At 38.2% G+C, this 13,053-nt stretch overlaps 1 protein-coding gene across 5 annotated transcripts in view; it reads left to right on the top strand.

The window, feature by feature from the left end:
* Positions 1-13,053, top strand: part of COL14A1 (collagen type XIV alpha 1 chain) — a 243,560-nt gene that overhangs the window by 70,033 nt on the left and 160,474 nt on the right. For all 5 annotated transcript variants that reach the window (XM_060195648.1, XM_060195647.1, XM_060195649.1 and 2 more), the window contains 4 exons: positions 4,572-4,733; positions 8,335-8,486; positions 10,386-10,515; positions 11,752-11,897. In XM_060195648.1, the coding sequence (XP_060051631.1) occupies positions 4,572-4,733; positions 8,335-8,486; positions 10,386-10,515; positions 11,752-11,897 (590 nt within the window). The remainder of the gene's footprint in view (positions 1-4,571; positions 4,734-8,334; positions 8,487-10,385; positions 10,516-11,751; positions 11,898-13,053) is intronic.

Raw genomic sequence — 13,053 nt, 5'->3', positions numbered from 1 at the left:
ATATGTTACATTTTGTTTAGCCTTTTCAAGAAATTAAAATCTTATAGCTATTTGTGGAAGAAAGTTCTAGATTTCTAGAAAGTTTCTAGACTTTTAGAAGAAAGTTCTAGTGTCATTTCTTTGAGATTAATATTTTTTAAATATTTATATACTTATTCCCTTTTGTTGCCCTTGATGCTTTATTGTTGTAGTTATTGTTGTTGTTATTGATGTTGTCATCGTTGTTGGATAGGACAAAGAGAAATGGAGAGAGGAGGGGAAGACAGAGAAGGGGAGAGTCAGACACACACTTGCAGACCTGCTTCACCGCCTGTGAAGTGACTCCCCTGCAGGTGGGGAACCGGGATCCTTATGCTAGTCCTTGCGCTTTGTGCCACATGCGCTTAACCCGCTGCACTACCACCCAACTCCCTGAGATTAATATTTTAGAAGACAATATTCTACAAAAGCTTATGTGTAGCACCTATTGTCAGAATAACCATAAAATATTTAGATGATAGAGCTTTTTTCTTTTCTTTGCTAGCATTTTTATTAATTAAAATGCTTACATTTTCTTCTGCAGTAGGAAAGTCTTCTATTTCTTGGAGAGTGGTAAATATTTTAATAATAATAATAATAATAATAATAATAATAACCATCATCCTGATCCCTTGCTAAACTGAAAGACAAGTTAAAATTCCACAGCAAATTCCTAGCAGAACTCTGAAAAAAATTAAGTGTTTTATTATGACTGGTGAGGTCCATTATGTTTTATGCATTTACTTATTTTATTTACTATGACTCTTTTATTCAATTAAAATTCATCTCCTCTTTGCATGTATTGAGAATACTATGTAATATTATTTTTGTAGATATCTATGAGATAGTCCTATCCAAAGAGAATATTCTCCATGTTGGAGTTAGATACCACTTAGGAAAGAGAAATCAGTTTTTGTATAATATACACATATCCATGGACCCTTTCTCATCCTACTAAACTGACCTATCCAGAAAGGAAGGGCTCAGTAATCTTTGCCTTAAAAACATTCTCCAAGGGGGGCACAGTCAAGATGGCGGCTTGAAGATAGCACCTAAGCAGACTCTCCACAAAAAATATTGCTTCAAATACTGGGAATTCCAAGTGGGTACACCATTATCAGGCCAATAGAAGAGAAACTACAGGGGAGGGGACAAAGAGGAGCCATGGTGGAATATTATAATTCATCTATAAGTTGACAAAGTGGTGTTGAAAAGGACAAAAGAGAACTGAGGGGCCTCTGAAAAAAAATGTCTGAGAAAAAGAACGTAGTGTGGTATAAGTGACTTAAATGTTATTTTAAAATACATTATTTATAGATAGCCCAAGTGCATTATACTTGATGTAAAAAGGAAAAAAAAGAAAACAAAAACATTCTCCAAGGTTGAAAACTACTTTTTTTTTTCTCCTTTAGAAGCAGACCATGAAGCATATGCTTATTATGTATTTCATGTCATTAGAGCATGTTTCTGATTAAGTTTCTGTTTAGATCTTATTTTCTACTGGTATCCACTTAATTAAATGATTGCAAGAGGTGTAAACTGCAGTGGTGGAATTCATTTGTGTCTTTGCTTTCCATTTGCTTGTTAGTAGTGAATGGATAAGTTTTTAAATAAAACTTTTAATTGAACTCATATAGATGTGATTTGGACTTTCCCCTTCTGAATATTATTGGAAAATAAGTAGTCTTTATTATCTTATAAACTCCTAAATTAAACAGTTCAGAAACAGCTAATACTTGGCTACTCTTGATGTTGAGGGTTAAAGATAAGTGAAATAGCACAGCTAGGCAACTCAAAAGTGAATTCATGTTGCCCCAAGCCCTCTTTAACATCCTCAGATGTTTAATGTTTAATGTCACTGCAGTGACAGAGATTTAGAAAGAGAAAACTTGTTTGCTTAAGCCTGGGGAAAAGAAATGTGACTCCACATCCAGAAAAACTCAGTCATGTGCCTCGCATTTTCTAATTCAGATTTCATTGGTAAACATTTACTTACTGTACAACCTTCTGCTAGGTAGCATGATATTGTGGGTAAGAATATTTGACTTAATCTAGATTTCCTGGGAGGATTCCTAGCTGCTCACTTAGTAGTTACATTCTGTTGAGTAAGTTAACTCGTCTGAGCAACAGCTTACTCAAGTAGAAAATAAAGGAAACAGGGGCCAGGCAGCAGTGCACCTGGTTATAGGCACAAGGAACTGCACAAAGATCCCGGTTAGAGCCCCAGATCTCCCCACCTGCAGGAGGGGATGCTTCAAAAGTGGTAAAGTGGATCTGCAGGTATCTTTCTCTTTCCCTCTTCCTCTCCACTTCCTCTCACAATTTTTCTCTATCCTATCCAATAAAATGGGAAAAAATGGCCTCCAAGAGCAAAGGAATTCATAGTTCTGGCACCAAGCCCCAGCAATAACCCTGGAGGCAAAAAAGAAAGAAAATGAGAAAAACATTAGTGCCAAATTCATAGCATTGGTTGTGAGGACAGAATGTGTTAGTAAACATAGACTACTGCAGTGGTTAGGGAGTAGTAAATTAAGTGATAGAGTCCATTATCGTGACAGATTAGGACAGTAGCGCACCAGGTTTTTCACACATAATATGATGCTCAAGGACCAGCGGAAGGATTCAGCCCTCTGCTCCCCACCTGCAGGGGCCTCACCTCACAAGCAGTGAAGCAGATCTGCAAGTGGGCCCAAGTTATTGTCTGGGGAGATGATATCATGGCTGGGAAAAGGACCAGAAATCTGGATCAAGGAAGAGAGTTGTTGGGCTAGCGACACGAGAGAGAGAGAGATGACCCAGGAACCAAACTCATGGTGGTGAGGCCTTTCAAATCTTTATTCATCTGAGCGCCCCAGAGTTCGGCAGTAGCACACCTAGCTAAGCCACGTGGCACAAACTTCAATGGCCGGCATCTGCCTCCTCTTCTGCCTGCATGCTTCTCCAGGCCAGAAAATGGAAGAGACAAGTAGGAAAAAGAAGTGGCTTGACAATACCATACATGGTTAGGAAAGGGGTGGAAAAAGGTGAAAGGGGGCTGGGAAAGATAGGGACTTCCTTAGCAACTGTTGCTAGGGGTTTAACTGGTAGGATTAATAATACCCTGCAGGGAATTAGGGAGGAGACCTTGTAAGACAAAGCGGAAGATTGATATGCAGATAATAAAAGAGTGGACCATAGTATCAAGGAATGCATGGTAGAGCAGGGGGACCTTACTTAATGTTTTAAGGAATGCTGGGCTCCTGGAGGCAGAAAAATGCAGGGTGCTTTGTGAGGCAGGGAGTCTGATAAGACGAGGCCAACCTTGGGGGTTCTTGTGTCCCCCTCGCTTAACCTCTCAGTAGAGAGAGAGACTAACAGGATAGACGCACCCCTCAGGTCAAGCCCTGCCAGGCTCTACCACACCCTCACAATTTCTCTACAGAGAGTAGCTCCCAAATATGGGAAAGGTGTATAAATATTGTTGACTGTAGACCCCATCAAATTGATCTGGGGCCCATATTCAGTTTAGGAGCCTATGTCACCTCTGCATCCCTGTATATCTGAGTTCACATTCTGTGATCATGAGGAGGAAAATTCCAGGCTGCCCCAATTTTAGGACCCACCTTCCTCAGGTGGTAGATAGAGTATGTTATCCAGCCTCATTTCGGAAATGCCCATTACTATTTTCACGTGTCTTTCCTTTTTCCTCATTTCTCTGAAATAAGTGAAATAATACCTGATTTCCTCTGGTATTTTTTGGATTTTCTTCCCTTTCAGTGATGGTATTAAAACAAAGATTCCTGGTGACAAACATTTCAGGTCCTAGTGGAGATGGGGTTCAGAGCCCTCTGGCCATATTCCCCTGTTGTTTCCCTGCTCTGGGAGTATGGACAAAAGTTTTTGGGGGTGCTGAAGGTGAGAGGTCTGGTTTCTGTAACTGCTCCTCCACTAGACATGGGTGTTGGCAGGTAGATCCATACCCCATCCTGTTTCTGTCTTTTCATAGTGGGGTAGCGTTCTGGAGAAGTGGTAATGCCTAGTTTTAATCTGAAGTTTGGTGGTATAAAATACCAGTTAAATTTCTATTAATTTTGCAAGTCAAAAATTGGTTTCATCAAATGTTTTTCCTGTTAAATTATGCTGAACAAAATTAAGACCCATTCATTAAAAAATGATTCTGGGGTCCAGATTATGATTTGCCCTATAGTTTATATAGTCCCATGCGTGAGGGGCTGAGTTCAAAGCCCTAGTACCCACCTACAGGGGGTTCATGAGTGGTAGAATAAGTTTCACAGGTGTCTCTTCTGTCTCTCACCCTCTACAAAAAAAAAATGGCTGCCAGGAACAGTGGAGTCAAGCAGGCACTAAGCCCCAGTGATAAACTTGATGGGGGAAAATGAATAGAATGATTCTGAAGGTAAGTTTTAAAAATCAAGTTAACATGATGTGTCTCTTTAAAGTAGCAGATGCTTCAGCTGTTGTGGAAGTTTATCAATTAAGGTCATGTCCACTGCAGTTGTATTTTCAGATGGAGTATGAATGTCACAACCCTCTTTTTCCTTCACTTTAACCAGGGGTGAAAAATGCAGATGAGAATGAACTGCAAGAAATTGCTTCTGAACCAGATAGCACTCATGTGTACAACGTTGCCGAATTTGACCTGATGCATACAGTTGTGGAGAGCCTGACAAGGACTGTATGTTCCAGGGTGGAAGAACAGGACCAGGAGATCAAAGGTAAAGGCATGACAGAGAGAACTCATTCTTTGCCTATTGATATTACCCTGAGCAATAGTCTGTGTGTAGTTCCTTATAAAAATTCAGCCTGACAGAATAGGACCTAGTGGGGGTTATATTGTTATTTGGAAATGTTATGCATGTACAAACTATTGCATTTTACTATCGACTGTAAACTATTAATCCCCCAATAAAGACATTTAAAATTTAATTAAATTAAATTTAAAAATTCTACCTGAATAGAATACACAGTGGCTACCATGTTGAATTTGAAAGCATGGAAGTTTGAGTTTCATCCCAATATCACATCTACCAGAGTGATGCTCTGGTTCTCTCTATACTTATCGATATCCTTTGAAACCGTTGAAATAAATCTTTTTAAAAATAGATCATTCTTACATTTTTCACAGTGACTTTCTACCATTCTTCATTGTGTTAAGATGTAAATCACTATACTAAGAAGGGGAGTATACTGGAAAGAATTTTGGGGATGAGAAAGTATGTTTTAATCATTAAGTGATTTTTCCATGTTACATGCATGTCATAATGAACTTTGAAAAAAACTAGTTGTGTAAAACTGGAGGGGATAATATAGTTCATGTCTACTAGCTTCCCTCAATGATGGCCCCTCAATAGTATATACAATGTCATATCACAATGCAATAAAAATGTAGAATTTTCTCTTTTAAGTATTTTTTATTTATTATTCTATAGAGACAAAGAGATATGGAGAGGATGCTGGGGGATAGGGAGACACCTGCAGCCCTGCTCCACCACTTGTGAAGCTTTCTCCCTGCAGGTGTCCCCTCTGACATTTGATCATGTGTCTGTCATATCAAGGGATTGAACCCAGAATCCAAACATGCAAGTCCTGTTCTCTACCCACTGAGTCAACTCCTCAGTCTCAATAATTATTTTAAGTGTTTCTCCTCTATGTCTGTGGAGCCATATCAGAAATTGTTGTGATTTTCCATTATCAAATATGTTTTAAAACGTAAAAATGGAAGTAAATTATATTGTGTTTATGCTTACATTATGCTGTCAATTTTTTGCTTCCTTCCTGTCTTTATAGATTTCCTTTTTCGTTTGTTTGTTTTTCTCATTCTTTATAAAGAACCTCCATGTACATTCTGTTTTGAATTGGTCTCTTAGTGGAAAATGACCTAAGTTATTCCATTGACTCTGAAAATGTCTCAATTTCCCCATTACTCCTGAAAGGTATTTTATCTAGAGATAGTTCTAGGTTTTTTATTTCAACACAAGAAAAAAATTGTGCCACTCTTGTGACTCCCAAAGTTTTTGACAAGGAATCTGTTGTTCCTTTTATGAGAATGCAGGACCATAGAAAAAGTGAGGGAAAACATATATAGAGAGAAAGTTATAGAAATAATAGTCAACCTATATCTGTGATCTTGGGAGAACTACCACAGTTTTCAATGGAGGGAATGGGGACATAGAACTCTGGTGGTGGAAACAGTGTGGAATTATATGTCTGTTACCTTATAATTTTGAAAATCAATATTAAATCACTAATAAAAATTTTAAAAAGAATTTTCCCCTCTAGGTAAGGTGTTACAAGTCTACTATTGCTTTTAATATTATTTCTTAGTGTTTGTTTTTCAAAAGTTTGACTATAATATGTGTTGGAGTAAATTTATTTGGTCAAACTTGTAGAATTTATAGGCATTACTTCTTCAGATATTGAGTAACCAGCAGGTCTCCTTAGATTATATCTCAGAGGGAAGGAAAATTAGTGCTTCACATGTCCAGGTAGACTTGGAACCTTAGGATTTTGTAGTCTCTAGAGAAATCAAAGGTAGTAATGTGATAAAAAGAATTCATTATCAACTGCTCAGGTATTCTCCTCTTATTTCTTATTTGGAGTTTATTCTCAATGCGCTGACTGTGTGATGGGACAGGATGTAGGCTGAGATATTCCATTACAGAAAAGAAAATTCTTGGCTTTCCACTTGATCTTTGTTGGCATGAGAGGAGATAAGAATAGAGAAATTAGGCTTTGTTGAGCATTTGGGGTCTTTATCTGTTGTTTTTCTAGGTTGCTGTATTTTTCAGCCCTGCATCTAAACTACATAAGAAAAAATGAAAATTCAACCTCCACTGTATCATTCCGTAGGTTTTGCCCATATACTTCCATCTTTCTACTTGTCAGTGTTTCCATGTCCTTATCTTCAGCTTCAGCTACAAAATGATCTATATATCTACGGTGTTATTAGAGCATGTAACATATAGTTCTTGGCCATAGCTAGTGTTTAATAATTATGGGGTTTTATTTTTTTACATTATTATGGTTATTAAAATCTCTTTGGGTAAATGCCCCTAAAGATAAGATATCTTAACAGTCAAGGACTAAACTTTACATGTCCAAAGTCTTTTATAGAAGTATTTATTTCAGTGTGTATGCAACACAAAGAAGTGAATTTATAGTACTAGGTTCTTAGTGGACATTCAGTACCTTGGTTGTTGTCCCCTCTCAGTATTTCTAGATATGGATGAATTGTTAAGTTGAAATTCATATTATAGAAACTGTACCTTCTGATGACTAGAAACAAAGTCCTTTTTTTGTCAATATGCCTTTTATATCAATCCCACTTATGATTTTACTGACTGTGAGATATGGACAGTTACTTGATTTCGTTTTGCCTGGGTCTTCTTACTCACAAGATGAGGAAAAGAACAGTAATTACTGAGAATCAAAAGACAGAAATTTTCTAAAGCACTCAAAAGAGTACCTTTAGAAGCTATATGCTTAATGTTGTATTTTTAAAATTTTTTTATACTTATTTATTTTCCCTTTTGTTGCCCTTGTTTTTTATTGTTGTTGTAGTTATTGTTGTTATTGATGTCGTCCTTGTTGGATAGGACAGAGAGATAGAGAGAGGAGGGGAAGACAGAGAGGGGGAGAGAAAGACAACTGCAGACCTGCTTCACCACTTGTGAAGCAACTCTCCTACAGGTGGGGAACCGGGGCCTCAAACCGGGATCCTTATGCCGGTCCTTGAGCTTTGCGCCACATGTGCTTAACCCTCTGCGCTACCACCAGACTCCCTAATGCTGTATTTTTTTAAAAATATTTATTTTATTTATTTATTCCCTTTTGTTGCCCTTGTTGTTTTATTGTTGTAGTTATTATTGTTGTTGTTGTTGATGGATAGGACAGAGAGAAATGGAGAGAGGAGGGGAAGACAGAGAGGAGGAGAGAAAGACACCTGCAGACCTGCTTCACCGCTTGTGAAGCAACTCTCCTGCAGGTGGGGAGCCGGGGTTCGAACCAGGATCCTTATGCCAGTCCTTGTGCTTTGCGCCACCTGCGCTTAACCCGCTGCGCTACAGCCCGACTCCCAATGCTGTATTTTTTATCTTTAGTATTCTAGGGCATTGTCTTACAGAAAATTGCGTAGAGTCAAGGACTGTGTCTTACTGAAAGTTGGTAAGCTTAGAGCTTAGTATAGTGGTTGATATCAATGATGAAAATCTTAGAGGCAGCATGGAATCTATTGTCATTTCAAACTAATGGCATATTCTAATTGTATAAGTAATAACTTTGGGGAAGAGTTTCACTTCATCTATCTCTTTAATTTAGCCTCAGCTCTTGCCACTATTGGGCCTCCCACAGAGTTGATGACTTCTGAAGTCACTGCCAGAAGCTTTATGGTTAACTGGACCCATGCCCCAGGAAAAGTGCAAAAGTACAGAGTCGTCTACTACCCTACCAGGGGTGGAAAACCAAATGAGGTAATAAGGAGATAGTGCTTCCAAATCACTTTCCCTCAGCCCAAACTCTTTCTGGAAAAAGAACAAAACCAATGTGTATAATAAGATTATCCTGCCATAAATATTTTTTATCATTTTACTAAAAAACATTTTCGTGTGCGCATGATATTCTCCCACCTGTCTGAATTATACTGTTTGCATTTTGTCTTCTCACCTATCTACCACATAACTCTCAGACCAGTTCACATATCAGTTTCTATTATAGCTTGATTTTAACATTTGTTCTTTTTAAAAATGTATGAGTTTTAGAACAATCATTAATGATTTTTCTTTTTCATGTCAGATTCCTTTATTTATTCATCTACTTTTTCTACTTTGGGAGTGACCTGGACTTTCTTTACTAATGAAATCTCTGTATCCCAAATTATATGGTTATATAGTCCAGTCCTCCAGATCTGTGGTTTCCTAACATTTGTAGTGGTAATAACAGCTGTGTCGGATTTTTTCATAGGTTGGTCAACACATGGGTGCATAACATAATAAAGAACATCTTTTGTCAAAAGACTAGATCCTTTACATTTCCTACTTTTCATCCAGCAACTCACAGGGAATATGGTAAAACTAAGTAAAACCCCTGTCCCTATTTCGTGACATGTTAACTTTTTATTGCTCTAGTTTCTGATTGGTTTCATTATGTTCCACAGTTTTCTTCTGCATGATGGAAGTGTTTGTGACTTTTAAAAAAAAGAGTTGGAGAAGTAGGCCATAGATTTAAATCATCTGGATCAATAAATAAATAAGCAGAACTTCCACTGGTTCAATCTGTTTTCATGACTAAGAAACCTCTCAAATGTTTCCCAAAACTCCAAGGGTAAACAGCACATGCAAACTGTTACTAAGTGGGTGTGAATAAAATAACTGTTAGCTTAGGGATGACATAAGTTCCTTTTGTTTTTAAATAATAAAAAATATCTGTGCCTATCCTATAAAAGGCACATAAGTTCACTAAGGAACTCAAGGAGAATTGACTGGCACTGTACAAAAGAGGGTGTGGTATAAAACATATTTCTTGTTTTAATTTTATTTATTTATAAAATGGAAACACTGACAAGACCATAGGATAAGAGGGGTACAATTCCCACCACTAGAGCTCCATATCCCATCCTATCCCCTGGTAGATTTCCTATTCTTTAACCTCCTGGGAGTATAAACCCAGGGTCATTATGGTATGCAGAAGGTGGAAGGTCTGGCTTCTGTGATTGCTTTCCCACTGAACATGGGCATTGGAAGGTCAATCCATACTCCCAGCCTGCCTCTTTCTTTCCCTAGTGGAGCAGGACTCTAAGGAAGTGAGACTCCAGGACACATTGGTGGGGCTGTCTGCCCAGGGAGGTCCAGTTGGCATCATGCTAGCATCTGGAACCTGGTGGCTGAAAAGAGAGTTAACATATAAAACCAAACACATTGTTGACTAACCATAAACCTGAAGACTGGAATATTGCAGATGAAGATTTGGGGTCTCTGTTTTGAAAATAGCTAGTAGGTCTATTTTGGTATATTCCAAAGGGCCCATGACTTTATTAGTTTTTGCCTGAGCCTGACATCTGATATGCAGGTGGATCCAAGTTATTGTCTGGGGGAGATGATGTCATGGCTGGAAAAAGGGCTAAAAAGCTGAATCAGGGCAGAGAGTAGCTGCCAAATATGGGAAAAGTTTATAAATATTGTTGACTGTAAACCCCATCGATTTGATCTGGGGCCCATATTCAGCATAGGAACCTATGTTAATTTCTACATCCCTGTGGTCCAAACTTATTAAACATATTTCATGAAGTATTCTTGCTAAAGCAATGTTTGCTTAAGATTTAAAATCTTCATTTGAAATGTTTCATACTCTTATTCATTGAACTCTTTAAATAGGTGGTAGTAGATGGAAGTGAGTCTTCCACAGTGCTGAAGAATTTGATGTCATTAACTGAATACCAGATAGCAGTCTTTGCGATATATCCCCACACTGCTAGTGAAGGCCTACGGGGAACTGAAACTACACGTATGTATTGGGTCCTGCCCCACTTCTAACTTCTTGTACCACTGTTTACATGGAATCCTGCTGACAAGGGCCTTCATTGTAAACAGAGTACCAACCTGGACACTGTGGTCAGAAAAGTAGACAGGACCATAATATGTAAGGCCTATTTGTAAACATTTCATGGTGTAGTTGGCATTATTTAAACCAAGAACTTGCAATTTATCTGTAATCTCCTTATTACTCTGTCTCAGGTGTGGCCAGTCTTATTTCCATATTTCTCACTTTTACTACTGACTAGACATGTCTCACAACTGTCTCTGATTGAATGTATCAATAAATCTTGATTCATCCATGCACTTCATCCAGCTACCCATTCTGTCATTGATTAAGCAAGTCAGTGAGTAGTGGGATATAAGAAACTCTGGAGTTACACTCTTATTTGTAAACTTTGAGCATAGGCTAGGAAAATAACTCACATGGATGGCGCACTTTCTTGAACATGAGTGAAACCCAGGTTTGAGTGCAGCCCCTAAAGCACTAAAGACAGCTTTGGTTCTATGGTCTCTTCTTTGCACCACATTCCCTCTCTCATTCCACTTGAAAGCCCTAGAAATGCCAAAAATGAACATTTAATATGTTTATACTGTTAGAAATCATGACTTTTTAAAAAATTTTATTTATTTTCCCTTTTGTTGCCCTTGCTATCTTTTTATTGTTGTTGTAGTTATTATTGTTGTCGTTGTTGGATAGGACAGAGAGAAATGGAGAGAGGAGGGGAAGACAGAGTGGGGAGAGAAAGATAAACACCTGCAGACATGCTTCACCGCCTGTGAAGGGACTTCCCTGCAGGTGGGAGGAACCGGGATCCTTCTGCCAGTTCTTGCGCTTTGCGCCACATGCGCTTAACCCACTGCGCTACCGCCCAACTCCCAGAAACCATGACTTTGTGAACAGGTTTATGGATGAAAATTGCCTGAAAAGCAAATTATGTTTTCTTTTTTAAAATAAATATATCTTATTAGTTTTATTTTAACTAGAGAGATATACAAAGAGAAGACAGAGCACTGCTCAGCTCTGGCTTATGGTGGTGTAGAGAACAGAACCTGGGAATGAAGAGCCAAAGGCATAAAAGAAAGTCTTTTTGCATAACTATTATGCTATCTCTCCCACAAACTATGTTTTCCTTGCAAATTAATACATAGATGATTTAAAATAAGCAAGTACTGAACATTTAAAAAAACAGAACTTCTCTTGCAGTGGCTTTACCCATGGCTTCCAACCTTGAACTATATGATGTAACAGAAAACAGTCTAAAGGCCAAATGGAATCCAGTGGCTGGAGCCTCTGGATACCTGATTCTTTATGCTCCTCTAACAGAGGGTCTAGCTGGGGACGAAAAGGAGGTAACTACCTGCTGCCTACAATAATCCTAAAATCTTTGTTAGATATCCATAAAGTAGATGTTCACTGTGAATATTTAGTGTATAATTTTTAGAGATTTCACATTAGCCAAAGAGGGGAAGTCTGTGATTTCACATTCTAGAAAGAGTCCTAGTTAACACTTACTGGGTTTTCATACAGAATTTTGTATAATTTCAGATGTGTCCATATGCATGTGAAAGTAAGAAATAGCTAAATATTAGGATAGACTGAGAGTGAGAAGAATGAGAAAGAACTTCGGCTTCATCTGAATATATTGTTTTTTTTCCAAATATGATCTGAAGTCACTATGGCAAATTTTAGATATTTAACAAATTTGAATGGTGGGTTTTGAAACATATGTTGGTATAATTACAAATTGAAAATGTCCACTATGACACTGGCATGAGTGACTTTTTTTTTTTTTACCTTCTATGTATTTTTTTATTGCTATTGTCATTTTTTTCTCTTTTTCTTTCTTTTTTTTTTTTATTTAAATTTTTAATTTAAGAAAGGATTAGTGAACAAAGGCATAAGGTAGGAGGGGTACAACTCCACACAATTCCCACCACCCAATCCCCATAACCCACCCTCTCCCATGATAGCCTTCCCATTCTCTAGCCCTCTGGGAGCATGGACCCAGGGTCGTTGAGGGTTGCAGAAGGTAGAAGGTCTGGCTTCTGTAATTGCTTCCCTGCTGAACATGGGTGTTGACTGGTCGGTCCATACTCCCAGTCTGCCTCTCTCTTTCCCTAGTCAGGTGTGTCTCTGGGGAAGCTGAGCTCCAGGACACATTGGTGGGGTCCTCAATCCAGGGAAGCCTAGCCAGCATCCTGGTGGCATCTGGAACCTGGTGATTGAAAAGAGAGTTAACATACAAAGCCAATCAATTTGTTGAGCAAACATGGATCCCAAGATTGGAATAGTGGAGAGGAAGTGTTGGGGAGGTAATGAGTGACTTTTTTTAACTTTATTTTCAAACAAAATAACACCATGCTATCACACTGTTAATTAAACTCAGTTGTCACACAACTGAGAATGTTGATCAAGGATCAGAAAAATCATTCCAGAATTGAAAGGCAAATTGACAAGTAGGGCATCAGGGTGAACTTATCTCTTCTGAAGCCTGGAAAGTACTTA

This window comes from Erinaceus europaeus, chromosome 1 (genome assembly GCF_950295315.1).
Source record: "Erinaceus europaeus chromosome 1, mEriEur2.1, whole genome shotgun sequence".
Lineage (NCBI taxonomy): Eukaryota > Metazoa > Chordata > Mammalia > Eulipotyphla > Erinaceidae > Erinaceus > Erinaceus europaeus.
Note: the sequence above shows the minus strand (reverse complement) of the source record. Positions and strands in the feature narration are given on the sequence as shown.